A 17,665-nucleotide genomic window follows, 5' to 3' on the forward strand; every position below is an offset into this window, starting at 1 on the left:
AATGACTTTCTTACACGTTCTTTACTGCATTTAAGCCATTGTGAGCAATTTTTTGAACAAATTGCTATCAAACAAATCAGATCAGTATTGTTGTGGTACATATGTCACATCGGGCCTTTGACCATGAAATTGTCATGGAAAAACCAGTGTGACATATAGGTCACAATACGAAAAAAATGTATGATTTGCTCAGATAATTTAGTTGATTCAACATTTTTTTTTTTTTTTAGAATATTTCATATTGTTCAGTGCAAAATATATTACAAACAAAAAAACTCTTTAAATTTTTTACATTATCAACAAAACTTATTTGGAAACCATTCTCCTCTATCACAAATACAATAAACTACAAACAAAATGTATCTACCCTATATTAGTCACATTTCAATGCCAGTTATTTTCTTTTTTTTGGAAAACAAGAAGTCCACAAGCCACTGAAAGAAAGAAATTTCAAGGCAGAGTTTGCAACTGGCCTTATTCCCCTGCATTCACAAACGGGTCACCCATCACTAAACACCACATCTCCACCGCTACCTCCCATAAGTGTTTGCCAGGTGATGTTTGCGTGGGCCAGGTTACACACTGGCCTATGAAATATGATAAGCCTGGCTGTTTGCATATCCAGCAAAAACAATGCAACTACCATCTGAGAAATGTGACATGTAGAGATCGGTACAGAATCAGGTACTTTTATAGGTACCGACCAAATTCTGTCAAAAGTACCTTGTACTGATTCACGTAAAATCAAAAGGTACCATGTTTAGGAACTTAAATGTATCCTTGTGACTGTCAGAGAGTGGAAGAGTAGGAGATTTTACATGCTGGACATGAACACACCATTTCAAGGTTATATATTGAAGAATACATGTGTTTAATTGAGACAAAAGTTTTGTTATTCAACAAAATGATATTTTGATCACATAAACACGAAAAAGTACAGAAATTTTGAAATGTTGAGTACGGATACCAATTGCCAGGTACAGGGCATTGGTACCGTGTTGTTTCAAATGTGAAAGGTACCCATCCCTAGTGACGTGGGTCTTTGTTCCAGGGAGAAGAAATATTGTTTTAAATGTTTCTATTTGCCTCAGGTGAAACTGACAGATGGTTGAAACATGGTGTTAAGGATAAAAAGTTTTTGTTTCAACAATAACACGTGTTTTTCAAGTTTACTTTATAAGCATGTTGCTCATCTTTCTACAGCTACTTTTGTTAAGAAGACCTCAAATAGAAGACAATCTAATTTATCTTCATTCAGTTTTCAAATTTCTCTATTGTAATACAAATCCAAAAAGAAGATTCTGTTGTTAAACCTAAAAAGTAGAGTTTCATTTTTGTGGAAATTCAAACTATAAGACTTAATCCACAAATCTTTTTTGCTTAACAGAAAAAAGACTGTGGTGCTGACTTATTTTGACTTAGGGAAGGGGAAATATACTTACTGTTAAGGCCCAATGTGACCTATACATAACTTTTCAGGTCTTTAACACTGGGGGGTAGTATTTTGAATAATAAAAGTCAGACGTGTTCTAAGTGACCTATTTAGTCTGCTTTGTGACACTCATAATGTTCCTTGAAAGTGAAGTGGGTACGGTTCTTAGCCCCCAATGTGACATATATGTCATTTTTTAGAACTGTGACACGAGGGGGTGGTATTCAGAAAAAATCTTCAAAAATGGGTTCTATGTAGTCTTTTTGGTGTTTTTTTGCCACCCATAATTTTCCTTGAAGGGGAAATGGGTGTGGGTTCTTATGGGTTCATCAAAGTCTACAGGACAGAAGGACACAATGTCAAACTACATCAAAAGCAAGGAGCGTAGGGTTGTATACAGGGTCAAGTTCTCGTAGATCGGCTCCGGAGAAACTTCTTTGATCTCTTTGATATACGGTGGCTTGTTTATAAGAAAACTCAGCAGAGAGAGTCCACAGCAGTACACCAGACTCTTCACTATCAGCAGGGAGTACAGCACAGAGAGCAGCTTCACCCTGAGTTGGAGTATGAAAAACTCTGCATGAACCTCTGAAACAGAGAAAGAAAAATAAATGTGAGTCCTCTCTTCTCTCTGAGCATGTCTCTATAATCACCAAACCTTCTTCACCTCGTTCTGACACTCTGACCCCCTCATGTTTCACAGAGCAGACGTATTTCTCGAAGCTTTCTTCCCTCTGTTGGAGCTTCATAACAGACGCGGTGCATCCAGACTTTCCGAGTGCCAACATTTCACTGTCAGCAGGGGGCAGCAGCTCCAGACCACCGTCCTCCTTGCGTCTTTTCCAGGAGATCTGGACCAGAGGAGGAAACATGTCTGAGGCCACACACAGCAGGGAGCTGTTCCCCTCCAGCTGGGCTCTGGGTGCTGCCGGGTACACGCTCACCACGGGCTTCACCACGGGCTCATCTGAGGAGGGAAACGGGACTCTGATCACTAAACTTCTCTTCAGTCCAGGAGAAAGTCACATCAACTGCCTCCAGCTGGGGGAATGTGTCAGAGCAGCAGACTGAGTGAAAACCCAGGGTCAATAAAATGTGAATTTTTACCTTTTCTTTTCTCATTCTTTCATCTTTTTTTAAGAAAATAAACTGGAAGTATTATTTTATACTCATATCTTATTGTACATTGTACTTTTTTTTCCTTTCTTCATTTATTCATTTTACAAAAGCACTTGGTTTGTCCAATGTAATTGTTATGTCCACATTAAATAAACAATATAAATAAATAAATAGATTAAAATAAAAAATAATTTAAAAAGTATAGTTGAGATAAGGACAAACAAAAATATGTCAAAATACAACATTTTAAAAGAATTTAAAATATTAAATGTCATGGTAAAGTCTAATAGGAAGCAAGAACAGGCAACAAACACTATTTTCAAGTGTTAGTAGAGGAAAGTTGATTTCTAACATTTGAATGATCAGATCTTTTCTTACAGATCAAATTTTAAAAAAAATCAAGTTCAGATGTGCAGGAGTTCATTCTACTAAATAAAGAAAATAATTTGATTTCTTACCTCCTACAAACAGTTTAGTCCCAGAGCCAAAGATGGGGTACCTCCATCCAGTCCCCCACAGTGAGAAAGAGTGGTACAAAAACCTGTGAGCTGCTGAATGAGTCCGAGGATGAACCAGTATCAGATTTCAGCTCCATGAAGTGTTTCTCTAAAGTTGACATCAACAGGCCTGTCTCTTTACTTTACCTGACAACCAAAGGAAAATGTAGTTCTCAGCAGATTCCTGGAAGTCCATAATAGCATGTTTGTGTATGGAGCCTGTCTTGACCACCAGGGGGGTGTGACATCAAATGAAAATGATGAATTGAATCATGAAATGAAACCATGGACTTTCACTGGACTCTGACTTTCCTGCAACACAACTATAAAACAAGAAAACAAAGACAGAAAAATTGAGTAGATCATGAAGGATCCCTTAAGTGATTAAAAAATTACACAAACACATCGACTAATGCAAGAACAGACAAGTAGAATGGATTAATATAATACTCTCAACCCCAGCCTGAGCTATGAGTCTTATAACAGGGGGAACAGGTAAACTCCAAACTGAAAGGGCACCTGTTAGACCAGGTAATCAAACAGGAAACTGTCTTGCTAACCACTGCACCACTGTTCAGACTTCAAATAAAGTTAAAGCTGCAAGAGGCAATAAACGGGCCCCCGCCTCTGTTCAACTGTAGGGACATGTCACAGTCACTGCATGTGCAGCAAGATCTGACTTAGCTGTTACCCAGTGTGCACTGTACCGTGCTCAAGCATGATTCCCTTCCGTGCTTCGGCACGCTTCGAAGAGGTGGGCTTCGGCACGGTTTACTTCATGCACGAGCACAAGCACGAGGACAGTGCGTGCGATCCATTACGTATAATCGCCGCGAGCGCATCTCTCGACAGTCATTTTAAACAAAGCAGGGGTGTTAGAGGGCTGTGTCGGGCGAAAACGACTTAATATAAGTCCAAAAGTCTCTAAAGTTGTAGCAGTGCTCTCTGTGTCTCATTGTGCTGACTCTGATGAGATCGCGCTTCATGTAAACAAATGCTTCACGATGACGTAGGCGGGCTGTGTGTGTGTCTGATACCCGTTAAAGTTTGGTTCATATTGGGGTAGTGTGACCGCCGGCCGTACTCTCCAGCTGGGGATCGGCGCTGCAGGGGGGCAATCGTGCTTAAGCACGGCACGTTTTGGAGGGCCAGTATGACCGCGTCCTGAATAAGGTCTGGTCTCTACATCAGGCAAACATGGATCAATTAACCATGGAGTAGACCGTGGTACTGCTTTTCACCACTAGGTATGGCTGTGACTTTGATATATTTATCATCTTCAGTAATGTGGTTGACTTAAAGCACGTGTGAAGGGAGGAAGAGTGGGACCTTGATCATATGTGGTATATTTAGTAAAGATTAGACAATGTATGTGAAAGACACTATCATGTATTGCCAGAGGGTGGCACTGTCGCAGTAGCAGAGACTTGAGCTTATACATGTGTTAGGAGATGGACCTGGATCATTTGAAGCAGATTGGACCATGATGCTTAATGAAAGCCTAAAAGACATTTCTGAGCACAGTTGAAAAGAATATGTCAAAAAATGAAGTTTTTATTCACAAAGTAAAACAGATTGCTTTGTGTTGACAGTAGGGGCACTTTTGTTTATGATGGAACAAAGAGCAGGTAAAAAATCTCAAGCTATGACACTGAATGTGTGTGGGTTTCTGTCCAGATCAGACATTGTTAAGATTTGCATGTAACCAAAAAAATTGTCACATTTGGCTGCCAGCCCTGGCCACACCCACTGAGTTACAAAAAATCCTTTTATAATTTTTTTTATCATCAATAAGTCAAGTATACACGTAATAAATTTGAATTGGTTCTGAAAAATATTGTGGGATGAATATTTTCAAGTACATACACTATAAATCATAAAAATCCAAAATTTAACTTAAATTTCTGAACTTTTGTTTGGATTTCATCATGTTGATAATAGACTTTTTTGAAGATTTAGGTCTAATAATGATGCTCAAAAATTTTCAGACTTGTAGCTCAAAGTAGATGTAGGGGCTGTATTTTTCTTACCTAGGGGGTGCTGTGGAGCAGGTATGGGCACAAGAGCACCGGAAATTAATAATTTTTTTTGACATGACTGAAAATAATGATAATAATCCTTCAGGTTTTAAGAAGTCCTTCATCACACCTGTAGTTAGCAGACTCAGGCCTAATATTTTATAATTTCTTAAAGTGGTCCACAGAAATGAGTCTCTCAGTTCATCATGTTTGTGACTCTGTCTGTGGTTTCTGCTCTCTGAGTGACATCTGTTCATCTGTTGGTTTTTGTTCAGGCTGCTCTCAGCATTTCTCACTGTGGGAACCAGATTTCCAACAGGAGCAGTAGTAGGTGGCTGAATGAGAGAGTTTAACTCTCTGGATCTGTAACTCACAGCCGTTCCCTTTATTCACAGCTGAGAAATCATCTTCCTGGGAGTGACCGTAGCCATTGTATACTAAACCATCAGACCTGCCAATGTCAAGAATCACTCTGAATGTTTCTGTGTCTTTCTTCTGGTACCAGTATACCCAGCTACTATCACATATGTGAGTTTGTCCACAGCTGAAGGAGACGTCGTCTCCGACTCTCCTGGTCAGTGTTAAATCCTCCTGAATCAGATCTTCTGCCGTGGTAAGCAGAGCTGCAGACACAGAGACAGACAGGTGAAGGTGAGTGAGACAGTGTTTGGTAAAGGTGGACTTTGTTGGCTCCTGATTGGCTGATTGAAAGACTCACCTGAACACAGACAGCACAGGGCAGCAGCTGGGAGGAGAAGCATTTTGTGGCGCGCTGTTTCCTCTGGTCAACCTGAGGAGAAGTGACGCTCTGACGCTGCTGAGGACAAACAAGGACGAGCTAAGAGATCAGAGCAGGACACGTGCTTTCTACCAGCTCCTCACAGCTCCCATCAGCCCCTGCTGCTGCTGCTGCTGTGGTGAAATATGAAGCTTTTCCTGTGCACTGAAGCTGCCGTGTGGTTTTCAGGGTTTGAGGTTTTAAAGATGACGAGTCAGAAAACAGACAGCATAGAGTGAGAGAAAAAGGGTTCAGATCTGTGTTTGTCTTCATTTAGAAATAATCTTCAAACTTTTCCTGACACCAAGGAAAAACAAAGAGCAGACTGTTTGAGAAAAACTGAATATTTATTCATCTTTAGGAGAAAGCTGGCTCAACTATTTCACCAAACAGAGCTGAAAAGAAACACTCTGAAAAAAGGAGGACGTCCCCACAAAGGAGGGAAACAGGGACACAGTCCCCATCAGGGGAGCGTGTCCACAGATCAGGGTCCCTGTAAGGCTGCTAAACAAACACATGGACACACACACAGGGACTGAGCGCAAGGGGACAGAGAAGGGGGCTACACAGGGGGGTCCTCGGATCACCACTGACAAACACATGGACTGAGAAGAACCAGGACCAGAGAAGGACTGTGGCGCCCCCTAGAGCTGATAAATAACAACCATGTTCCTGTTTAACAGTTTCCTTCTCTGATAGTTGATGTTTCCCCTAATCAGGGCCATGGTCTGTAGACCTGTCTGAAGGTGACCAAGGTCTACCTCCTCCTCTAAAGTTTCATTTTTATCTTTTTTGTTATTATTATTATTATTTCTGTGACAGCAGTGGAGGAGGAATGTGAAAGCTGTTAATAGTGGTGCTGATGCAATGTGTTGTCTCAGACACTAGAGGGCAGCAGTGTAGAGGTTTTATTCTTCCTCCTCTCCTGAAGCATGAAGTGCTCCAAAGTTTCCTGGTGAAGGTCTGCGTTGACCCTGGACTTCAGAAAACCCAGTGGAGCAGCAGCAGCAGATGACGTTCTCCAAACCCTCAGTGTTTGGCTCTAATGACGTAGATCTGCTGCTTGTTCTGATTCACACCTGTGTTTTTCTCCATCACTGAGGCAGAGTTGCAGCTGTGGCAGAGGTTTATTGTCACGCTGCGGTCTTATCTGTGTGCAGCAGCAGCAGCAGCAGCAGGGGCTGATGGGAGCTGTGAGGAGCTGGTAGAAAGCACGTGTCCTGCTCTGATCTCTCAGCTCGTCCTTGTTTGTCCTCAACAGCGTCAGAGCGTCACTTCTCCTCAGGTTGACCGGAGGAAACAGCGCGCCACAAAATGCTTCTCCTCCCAGCTGCTGCCCTGTGCTGTCTGTGTTCAGGTGAGTCTTTCAATCAGCCAATCAGGAGCCAACAAAGTCCACCTTTACCAAACACTGTCTCACTCACCTTCACCTGTCTGTCTCTGTGTCTGCAGCTCTGCTTACCACGGCAGAAGATCTGATTCAGGAGGATTTAACACTGACCAGGAGAGTCGGAGACAACGTCTCCTTCAGCTGTCGACAAACTGATGGATGTGGTAGCTATGTTTTCTGGTACCAGAAGAAAGACACAGAAACATTCAGAGCGATTCTTGACATAGACAGGTCTAATGGTGTTGTTGATAAAAGCTACAATCATCCTCAGAAAGATGATTTCTCTGCTGTAAATAAAGATAACAGCTGTGAGTTACAGATCCAGAGAGTTAAACTCTCTCATTCAGCCACCTACTACTGTGCCTGTTGGTTCCCACAGTGAGAAATGCTGAGAGCAGCCTGAACAAAAACCAACAGATGAACAGATGTCACTCAGAGAGCAGAAACCACAGACAGAGTCACAAACATGATGAACTGAGAGACTCATTTCTCTACTGCTGACAGAAACACTTCATTCTATTATAACATTCATTCATTCATTGGCTGTTTCCCAAAGCCCAGGTACCTTGCCTTGCCTTTGAAGGCAGTGCCTCCGAAGCCACTTCCTTCCAATCCAAGGCAAGTGTCCTGCCTCTGCTCAAAAGGAGATGCTAATGGAATAGCCTACAAAGGCATATTTTGGGAGGAGCTCAGACGGCTTCAACTATTGTCATAGCTTGCCACTTTTCTACACTTTTTGCTTTTTTATTGTTACATCATTGACACTCTGCAGGTGCAGCTTCTCAGTAATTATCAGTCCTTTGACTGACTCCTTATATATAATAAGTGTCAGTTTGTAACTGTTTGAGTTTGATAGAATTTTTATTACATGCTATATAATCAACACATATTAATATTATTTTTTCAATATATAATTAATGAATAAAGTATATTTTTATAACTTCTCTAAATGCTATACAAATAAAATGATGATGATGGTGATGATTGTATAGAGTTTAAGAAAAAAATGATAACATCTAAATTTGATACAACTATTTCAAGTTTTCATACTTCACGAATAAAACATGTTTATCACTTGACTTTTTTTTCCAGTTATGTTTATTTTACAAAATTCAATGAAATTACATGTGGTAAACACATTTACATTTAAATTTTTATTTATCTATAGAGTTTTAGAATATATCATTATAATCTTCATATATTTTTTTTCAATAGTACATACTAAATGATATACCATATATGTATAACTTCTCTAAAGTCTTACAAATAATAAATATGAATAAGAATTGAAAGTATTATGATTATCAATATTTTATTATTATTATTATTATTATTATTATTATTATTAGTAGTAGTAGTAGTAGTAGTAGTGGGAGTAGTAGTAGTAGAAGTATTTATTTGTTTCTGAGGTGAGAGCCAGAGAGTGATGAAGATGAATGTGTGATAAAAAGTGAAAACATCATATGTTTTTAAAACATCTTTAAATCCATGAGGAGCTGTAGAGGGTACAGGTCAGTGTATAATCTGGATTATTCAAAATTCTTACAGAATGAAACATGTAAACTGACTCAGATTTTTTTTTTTTTTTTTTAAATACCATTTGCTTTGATTTGACTCAGTTTTGTAAGAACACTAAACACTTCCAAAAACTTGTTTTTCTCATGAAGCCTGGATTTTGATATTTCAGCTGTGATCGAACGTTTTGATAAATCCAGTCGTAGTTATTTGGTTAGTTCCCTTTAACCACTATAACTTTGCTCATGACCAGAGTCAAACTGCCCAGAGCTGAAAACAAACTTTGTACAAAATTAATTTTGTTGTGTATTTTACATGTCACAATGACAATCAATTCTATCTATCTAAGAGATGAATTCTGAAAAAAAGGTGAAAAAGCTTTTGATAATTTGTTGTGAAGCCAGAATCAGATCAATAAAAACAAAGAAGTAAATAAAACACACACACACTTAAAATTTGGAGCTTTATTCAGAAAGTTACACAAAAAAATGAAATTAAAAAACATCTGTATTCACACAATACAACAAGCTTGACAGAGGTGAGCTGATGAGATTTGATGGTGAGAAGAGGCCAGCAGAAGACAGTCAGTCAGCACATGTGCAGCTGATGAACGGTGGCTAGTTTGTGAGGATCCTCAGCAGAGAGAGTCCACAGCAGTACACCAGACTCTTCACTATCAGCAGGGAGTACAGCACAGAGAGCAGCTTCACCCTGCACTGAGACTGGAAGGAGACTGACGCACACACACACACACACACGCACACACACACACACACACACACACACATAAGTAAAAGTTAGAATTTATTTGGTCTGAAATTATTTAAACTAAAAAAATTAACTATCGAAATTCCTTAAATTCTGGAAATTCAAAGTTGTTTTTTTTTTTTACTTTGAAAAAAGTTTAATGGCTTGATATATTTTTTTACCCATGAACTCATTCAAAATTGTTTAAATTGTATTGTGTACATTTGAATGTTTGGAATTTTAGGAATTTAGAGAGTTGAATTTTTAAAGCTAAAAAACAATTTCAAATCGAATAAATCAAATTTCCAAACACTTTATTGAATTTCAGGTCATGCTTTTCAAATTTAACATAATACTTTAAATTTAAGTTTCTTGTGGCACAAATCTCAGCCCATAAAGCTCTCTCAGCAGATGAGCAGAGTTAGATTTAATTCTCTTGTTGATGTCTTCTTTTAGTTTTCTGTGTTTGAAATAATCCAGTGGTGCCACTTTGTAAATACAGAGGCTCTAAAACTGAACCCTGTGGTACACCACAGCTCATACTGGGAGTTGAAGAAGAGTGATGACCTGTAGCAGCTGAGTGGGTTTGTTCTAAAGGGTAATAGATGCTGATCTTACAGTCGGTCTGCTGCAGAGCTGGCAGAGCTGGCAGGCCTGTGGGCTCCGTCTCTGGAGGTCTGGGGGGTGAAGGAGCTGGAGCCTTTGTGGGCATCACCTCTGGAGGACCACTGGTTGACTTAGCCGGTGTTAGAAACAAGGTGACTTCACCTTGCTCAGTTCCTCCCTCGTGTTTCACAGAGCAGAGGTATTTCTTTAAGCTTTCTTCTCTCTGTCTGAGCTTCAGAACAGACGTGGTGCATCCAGACTTTCTGAGCATCTCACTGTCAGCAGGGGGCAGCAGCTCCAGACGTCCGTTAATCTGTCGTCTTTTCCAGGAGATCTGGACCAGAAGAGGAAACATGTCTGAGGCCACACACAGCAGGGAGCTCTTCCCCTCCAGCTGGGCTCTGGGTGCTGCCGGGTACACGCTCACCACGGGCTTCACCACGGGCTCATCTGAGGAGGGAAACGGGACTCTGATCACTAAACTTCTCTTCAGTCCAGGAGAAAGTCGCATCAACTGGCTCCAGCTGCAGATCAAACACTGTTAGCAGATATTATTAGCTGGCTTTCTTTCTTTACATTCTTTCTACACTTTCAACAATTATGTTTCACCTTAATTACTCACACAGAAAAAAAAAAAAACTTTTCAGAGATTGAACTCCTTCAACAAAATCAAAAAGAACAGATCAATCAGTTCAACTGATTTCAGGATTTTGTCAAAACTTTTTCCATCCCAATGTGCATATCTGTGAATTTGTGCTTTGCGTATATATGTTGGGTGTCAAATTATTTACTTTGACTGAGAATACATATTTGCAGGCATATATTAATGTAGACAAGGGTTTATATATATATATATATATATATATATATATATATATATATATATATATATATATATATATATATATATATATATATATAGCTCCACCAGACCCGACTTTCCCGGCTGAAAAACACAATATACTTCTAAAGACACAGTAAATTTTTGCAATCAAATTGTAAAAAAAAAAAAGTGAATTTATAAATCTTCTCTTCTTTGTGTATCATTTTGATTTGCCATGCACTACAATTTTGTAACTTACCAGAATTCAACTCATTTATTTGGGAACCTTAAGTAGATAGTATGAGATTAAAATGTGATGAGTAAGATCAATTCATTTCAAATCCAGTAATTAATCAAATAATTTTTCAATAGCCGACAACACAAATATATATATTTTAACTGGTTTAATGGATTTTAATTGATTTATTAGTTATAAACGGGAAGGGGATGGACCATTAAGAATTTTACCTTTCTTTTCTTAAACAAAAAAAAAACATTAAACAAAAAAAAAACTGTGAAATCTCTGATTTGACATTCCGTTTTTCTTTTTGTTTTCTTTTTGTTCTTTGATTGTTTGCAAAATTGCAGTTTTCTTTCTTCTGATTTTCATTTTGTCTGTATACATTTTTTACATTTAAAAAAAAAACCCATTTGATTTCATCATAGGTTTTATCAAAATGTCTTCAATTACATTTTCGGCTCAACACTTCTGTTATTTTTTTTATTTGACGACAAGTTATTACATTTTAGACTTTATTATATACATTTTTTTTTTTGTTTTTTTTGACACTTTGGGTCATTGCTACGTTTCAGGCTCTAACAAGCTCTTATTAAAGAAAAATCAAGTCTGTTTATGAGAAATTTTTAAAAAAGACAGCCTTTTCATTACAGTTCAAACTCTGAGCCAGACAAGAATATTAAAAAAAATCATTTTATTAAGTTTTATTTGACCTGATTTAATTTAGAGATGATGTAGAGCCAACAGCTGCTTTAGCAAACAGAATCAGGATTGAATTACATGGACTGAATTCAAATGTTAAGAAAGGAGAGTGTGTAAAGATTTCAATAGTCTAACCATGTCCATCTTTCTGTGTATCACATAGATAAATATACAGTAAATATGAATACTAATGAGTCTTTTCATTCTACATTTGGGATGATTGGAGCATAAATCCTGCTTTTTTAATCCTATGTTCTCTGGTTTTAAAGGAAGAAGAGATTATTCTAACTCACTGACAGTAAAGTCTGTTTGTAGAGGAAAGTTGATTTCTAACATTTGGATGATCAGATCTTTTCTAACAAATCAAATCAAAAAGAAATCAAGTTCAGATGTGCAGAGAGCTTTAAACTTCTTCCATGAATGATGAACATTAGATATTACAAAAGCTGTGCGTCTGAAAGAATGATCCAAATCAAAAACAGGAAGATATGAGACACATGAAGGAGCAGAAATTCATTTCACTAAATAAAGAGCAGAATTTGATTTCTTACCTCCTACAAACAGTTTAGTCCCAGAGCCAAAGATGTAGTACCATTTGTCAGTCCTCCCCCCCACAGTGAGAAAGAGTGGTACAAAAACCTGTGAGTGGATTGCACTTTTTAACGGCACTTTAAAACTTTTTTTTTTTTAAATTGCAGCCTTTGGGATTTGAAAATTGCATTCTATTACATTGGGATGTCGGTTTAAATTTGATTAATTGTTCAGCCCTATTTTGTTGTGCCATTATCGTGCCACAGTGAGATGGCTTTTTATTGATTTATACTAGAATAAAAAGCCATCTCACTGTTCATCATTTACATGATTAATGAATGATTAATGATTGAATAAAATAAAAAAAATGGTGTGATGCGACCTTGTTCTCCTGCAGCTCTGATACTGGTCTGACGGTGTCCAGAAGACATGCACTGTTGGCAGCAGCAAAAAAGCTACTGGCTACTCACTAGAAACCCCTTCATTGTTTAGCTATCTGTGGTTGGCTCCTTGTTTATTTAGAAATAGCTTACTTAGAGAATTCAGTTGCCTGTATTCATAGTGTGAAAGACTCTGTCATGGAGACTCGGACTAAGATAATGATCTACCTCGAAAAACACTTGAATGAATGGACACTTTTTTTCCTTGTGGCCTTGACCTGTTTGTTGTTGTTTTGTTTTGTTTTTCTGTTGTTGTTACTGTTATCATTTGTTTTTTTTCTTTCTTCTCATGTATGTATATTTTATGATGGATATTGATGAGCATGGGGTTATGGACAATAAGTGCTTTTTCCATTCTTATCCCCAATGGATCCATCCATGGACTTCTGCTGGGTTGTTTTGTACACAAACATTTTTGCCCTCAGGCTTTGTAATGTCTTTCACTGTAATTTCTGCCATCTGCTTCATCTTTGTTTAACTGTCAAGCTTTAAATACAAAAGAATCATATATATATATATATATATATATATATATATATATATATATATATATATATATATATATATATATATATATATTCATTTATTTATAAAAAAATAAATAACGAAGTGCAGAATTTCATTTCTTACCTCCAACAAACAGTTTAGTCCCAGAGCCAAAGATGAGGTAGTACCATCCAGTCCCCCACAGTGAGAAAGAGTGTTACAAAAACCTGTGAGCTGCTGAATGAGTCCGAGGATGAACCAGGATCAGATTTCAGCTCCATGAAGTGTTTCTCTAAAGTTGACATCAACAGGTCTGTCTCTTCTTTTCTCCTCTTTTTCAGAGCTGAGCTCACTTCATCAAACATTTCACTCTGTTAACCGTTCATCTGTTGACAAGACACAACTTTTATTCAGCGTTCAGCTTTCATTTTTTTTTTTTTTTTTTTTTTTTTTAGCATAGCCTCTGTTCTTATCAAAAGCTGCGTTTCCACCGAGCAGTCCGGGTCGGTTCGTCTCGGTACGGTGCGCTTTTGGCGGCGTTTCCACTGACTCATCCCGCACTAATACAACTCAAACTTCTTCTTCTTCTTCTTACGGCTACTTTAACCTGTACTTCCTTTAACCTCTGTTTTATTATCTGTTCTGTTTCTTCCTCTCTTTCATTTCACATATTCAGCTGTTTCACTGCTTTTAACATTTTTTTTCCTTTCTTTTTCTCCAACTTCAGCATCATTTGCTTTAAAGAAATGCAATTTATCCAGTGTAATGAAGTGTTTCCGTCAGCTGTAGAGAAATGAGTCTCTCAGTTCATCATGTTTGTGACTCTGTCTGTGGTTTCTGCTCTCTGAGTGACATCTGTTCATCTGTTGGTTTTTGTTCAGGCTGCTCTCAGCATTTCTCACTGTGGGGAACATATTTATAACAGGAGCAGTAGTAGGTGGCTGAATGAGAGAGTTTAACTCTCTGGATCTGTAACTCACAGCCGTTCCCTTTATTCACAGCTGAGAAATCATCTTTCTGAGGATGACCATAGTTGTTAGTTTTTCCATTAGTACTCCTGTATATTACGAGAATCAGTCTGAATGTTTCTGTGTCTTTCTTCTGGTACCAGAGTACCCCGTCACTATTACATTGACTTGTTTGTCGACAGCTGAAGGAAACGCTGTTTCCGACTCTCCTGGTCAGTGTTAAATCCTCCTGAATCAGATCTTCTGCCGTGGTAAGCAGAGCTGCAGACACAGAGACAGACAGGTGAAGGTGAGTGAGACAGTGTTTGGTAAAGGTGGACTTTGTTGGCTCCTGATTGGCTGATTGAAAGACTCACCTGAACACAGACAGCACAGGGCAGCAGCTGGGAGGAGAAGCATTTTGTGGCGCGCTGTTTCCTCTGGTCAACCTGAGGAGAAGTGACGCTCTGACGCTGCTGAGGACAAACAAGGACGAGCTGAGAGATCAGAGCAGGACACGTGCTTTCTACCAGCTCCTCACAGCTCCCATCAGCCCCTGCTGCTGCTGCTGCTGCTGCTGTGGTGAAATATGAAGCTTTTCCTGTGCACTGAAGCTGCCGTGTGGTTTTTAGGGTTTGAGGTTTTAAAGAAGACGAGTCAGAAAACAGACAGCATAGAGTGAGAGAAAAAGGGTTCTGATCTGTGTTTGTCTTCATTTAGAAATTATCTTCAAACGTTTCCTGACACCAAGGAAAAACAAAGAGCAGACTGTTTGAGAAAAACTGAATATTTATTCATCTTTAGGAGAAAGATGGCAACTATTTCACCAAACTGAGCTGAAAAGAAATACACTCTGAAAAAAGGAGGACGTCCCCACAAAGGAGGGAAACAGGGACACAGTCCCCATCAGGGGAGCGTGTCCACAGATCAGGGTCCCTGTAAGGCTGCTAAACAAACACAAGAACACACATACAGGGACTGAGCGCCAGGGGACAGAGGAGGGGGTACACAGGGGGGATCTCCTCAAAGGACTGAGTCTTCTCTTTGGATCAACACTGACAAACACATGGACTGAGAAGAACCAGGACCAGAGAAGGACTGTGGCGCCCCCTAGAGCTGATAAACAACAACCATGTTCCTGTTTAATAGTTTTCTTCTCTGATAGTTGAGGTTTTCCCCTAATCAGGGCCATGGTCTGTAGACCTGTCTGAAGGTGACCATGGTCTGTCTACTTCTCTAAAGTTTCATTTTTATCTTTTTAAAAGTTATTATTATTTCTGTGACAGCAGTGGAGGAGGAATGTGAGAGCTGTGAACAGTGGTGCAGATATAGTGTGTTGTTTCAGACATTAGAGGGCAGCAGCGTAGAGGTTTTATTCTTCCTCCTCTCCTGAAGCATGAAGCGCTCCAAAGTTTCCTGGTGAAGGTCTGCGTTGACCCTGGACTTCAGAAAACCCAGTGGACCAGCAGCAGCAGATGACGTTCTCCAAACCCTCAGTGTTTGGCTCTAATGACGTAGATCTGCTGCTTGTTCTGATTCACACCTGTGTTTTTCTCCATCACTGAGGCAGAGTTGCAGCTGTGGCAGAGGTTTATTGTCACGCTGCGGTCTTATCTGTGTGCAGCAGCAGCAGCAGGGGCTGATGGGAGCTGTGAGGAGCTGGTAGAAAGCACGTGTCCTGCTCTGATCTCTCAGCTCGTCCTTGTTTGTCCTCAGCAGCGTCAGAGCGTCACTTCTCCTCAGGTTGACCAGAGGAAACGGCGCGCCACAAAATGCTTCTCCTCCCAGCTGCTGCCCTGTGCTGTCTGTGTTCAGGTGAGTCTTTCAATCAGCCAATCAGGAGCCAACAAAGTCCACCTTTACCAAACACTGTCTCACTCACCTTCACCTGTCTGTCTCTGTGTCTGCAGCTCTGCTTACCACGGCAGAAGATCTGATTCAGGAGGATTTAACACTGACCAGGAGAGTCGGAGACAAAGTCTCCTTCAGCTGTGGACAAACTGACGGATGTGATGGTACCTATGTTTTCTGGTACCAGAAGAAAGACACAGAAACATTTAGAGTAATTCTTGATATAAAAAGGTCTGATGGTGTTGTTGATAAAAACAGCTACAGTCATCCTCAGAAAGATGATTTCTCAGCTGTAAAAAAACAGAACACTTATGAGTTAACGATCCAGAGAGTTAAACTCTCTCATTCAGCCACCTACTACTGCTCCTGTTGGAAAGTTGATCCCCACAGTGAGAAATGCTGAGAGCAGCCTGAACAAAAACCAACAGATGAACAGATGTCACTCAGAGAGCAGAAACCACAGACAGAGTCACAAACATGATGAACTGAGAGACTCATTTCTCTACTGCTGACAGCAACACTTCATTCTATTCTATTCTATTCTATTCTATTCTATTCTATTCTATTCTATTCTATTCTATTCTATTCTATTCTATTCTTCAGAAAGCTGCCGCTCGGGTACTGACTTGGACTGGGAGGAGAGAGCACATCTCTCCAGTGTTAGCGTCTCTACACTGGTTACCTATAAAATCTAGGATAGAGTTTAAAATTCTTCTTTTGACTTACAAAGCGCTTAATGGCATCAGGCCACCGTATCTTAAAGACTTAATCGTTCCGTATAATCCGTCTAGGTCTTTGCGTTCTCAACATGCTGGTCTGCTCGTTGTACCTAGGGTCTCTAAAAGTAGTATGGGAGGTCGAGCCTTTAGTTATCAGGCTCCTCTTCTTTGGAATAACTTACCGGTTGAGGTCCGGGGAGCAGACACGGTCTCAACCTTTAAGAGTAGACTTAAAACTTTCCTTTTTGATAAAGCTTACAGTTAGAGCTGGATCAGGTCTGAACCAGCTCTTAGTCATGCTGCTATGGGTTTAGACTGCCGGGGGGAACTGACACACAGGGCTCCTGTTTCCCTCTTTTTCTGTCAGTCTAACTTCTAGTCTTACTGTCCTGTTATAGTTACTGACCATACACCTCTCTGGGAGGGTCTGAGTTTGTCTCAAAGGTTCCTGGGGATCGGTGATGTGGACAGCCTGCTGCAAAGTCCTGTACTCATTGTGGGTTAAGATAAGATAAGACTCCTTATCTTGTCTTGATGTTGGGTTTCTGCTAATAAAACTTCAAAAACATTGAACTGGTCTGGACCTGTTCATGAACTTTCAGGGAAAACCACCATGAGAGTTGGTGATAAAGACTCTGCTTCCCATGAGCGCTTGCTCCCCACTGTCTTGAGGTCCAAGGCGTGTGTGTCTTTAAAAATGGAGAGCAGGACTTCTTTTTAACTCTACTGTTATTGTCACTACTGCTTTTCCCAGGATGCAAAGCAACGAGGTCTTTATAGGTATAAAAGCCATACGCAATCCCTCGTGCTGATTCTGTGTATCTGA

At 39.6% G+C, this 17,665-nt stretch overlaps 2 protein-coding genes across 2 annotated transcripts; both read right to left on the bottom strand.

Annotated features, from left to right (window-relative positions):
* Positions 1-1,761: 1,761 nt before the first annotated feature.
* Positions 1,762-5,898, bottom strand: LOC141804214 (immunoglobulin lambda-1 light chain-like). The gene is made up of 6 exons (XM_074688539.1): positions 5,785-5,898; positions 5,372-5,689; positions 3,010-3,051; positions 2,111-2,399; positions 1,831-2,073; positions 1,762-1,768 (listed from the first exon to the last, which is right to left on the bottom strand). Exons 1-6 carry the CDS (start codon positions 5,825-5,827, stop codon positions 1,762-1,764), a joined length of 942 nt encoding a protein of 313 aa, XP_074544640.1. The 5' UTR covers positions 5,828-5,898.
* A 3,468-nt stretch (positions 5,899-9,366) lies between these two features.
* LOC141804215 (immunoglobulin lambda-1 light chain-like) lies at positions 9,367-14,760 on the bottom strand. Its single transcript, XM_074688540.1, has 5 exons — positions 14,647-14,760; positions 14,234-14,551; positions 12,417-12,458; positions 10,115-10,552; positions 9,367-9,422 (listed from the first exon to the last, which is right to left on the bottom strand). Exons 1-5 carry the CDS (start codon positions 14,687-14,689, stop codon positions 9,367-9,369), a joined length of 897 nt encoding a protein of 298 aa, XP_074544641.1. The 5' UTR covers positions 14,690-14,760.
* Between the last annotated feature and the right edge of the window lie 2,905 nt (positions 14,761-17,665).

Source organism: Halichoeres trimaculatus, unplaced genomic scaffold (genome assembly GCF_033239565.1).
Source record: "Halichoeres trimaculatus isolate MK-OKI-2021-1 unplaced genomic scaffold, fHalTri1.1 fHalTri1_scaffold_15, whole genome shotgun sequence".
NCBI classification, from domain to species: Eukaryota; Metazoa; Chordata; class Actinopteri; order Labriformes; family Labridae; genus Halichoeres; species Halichoeres trimaculatus.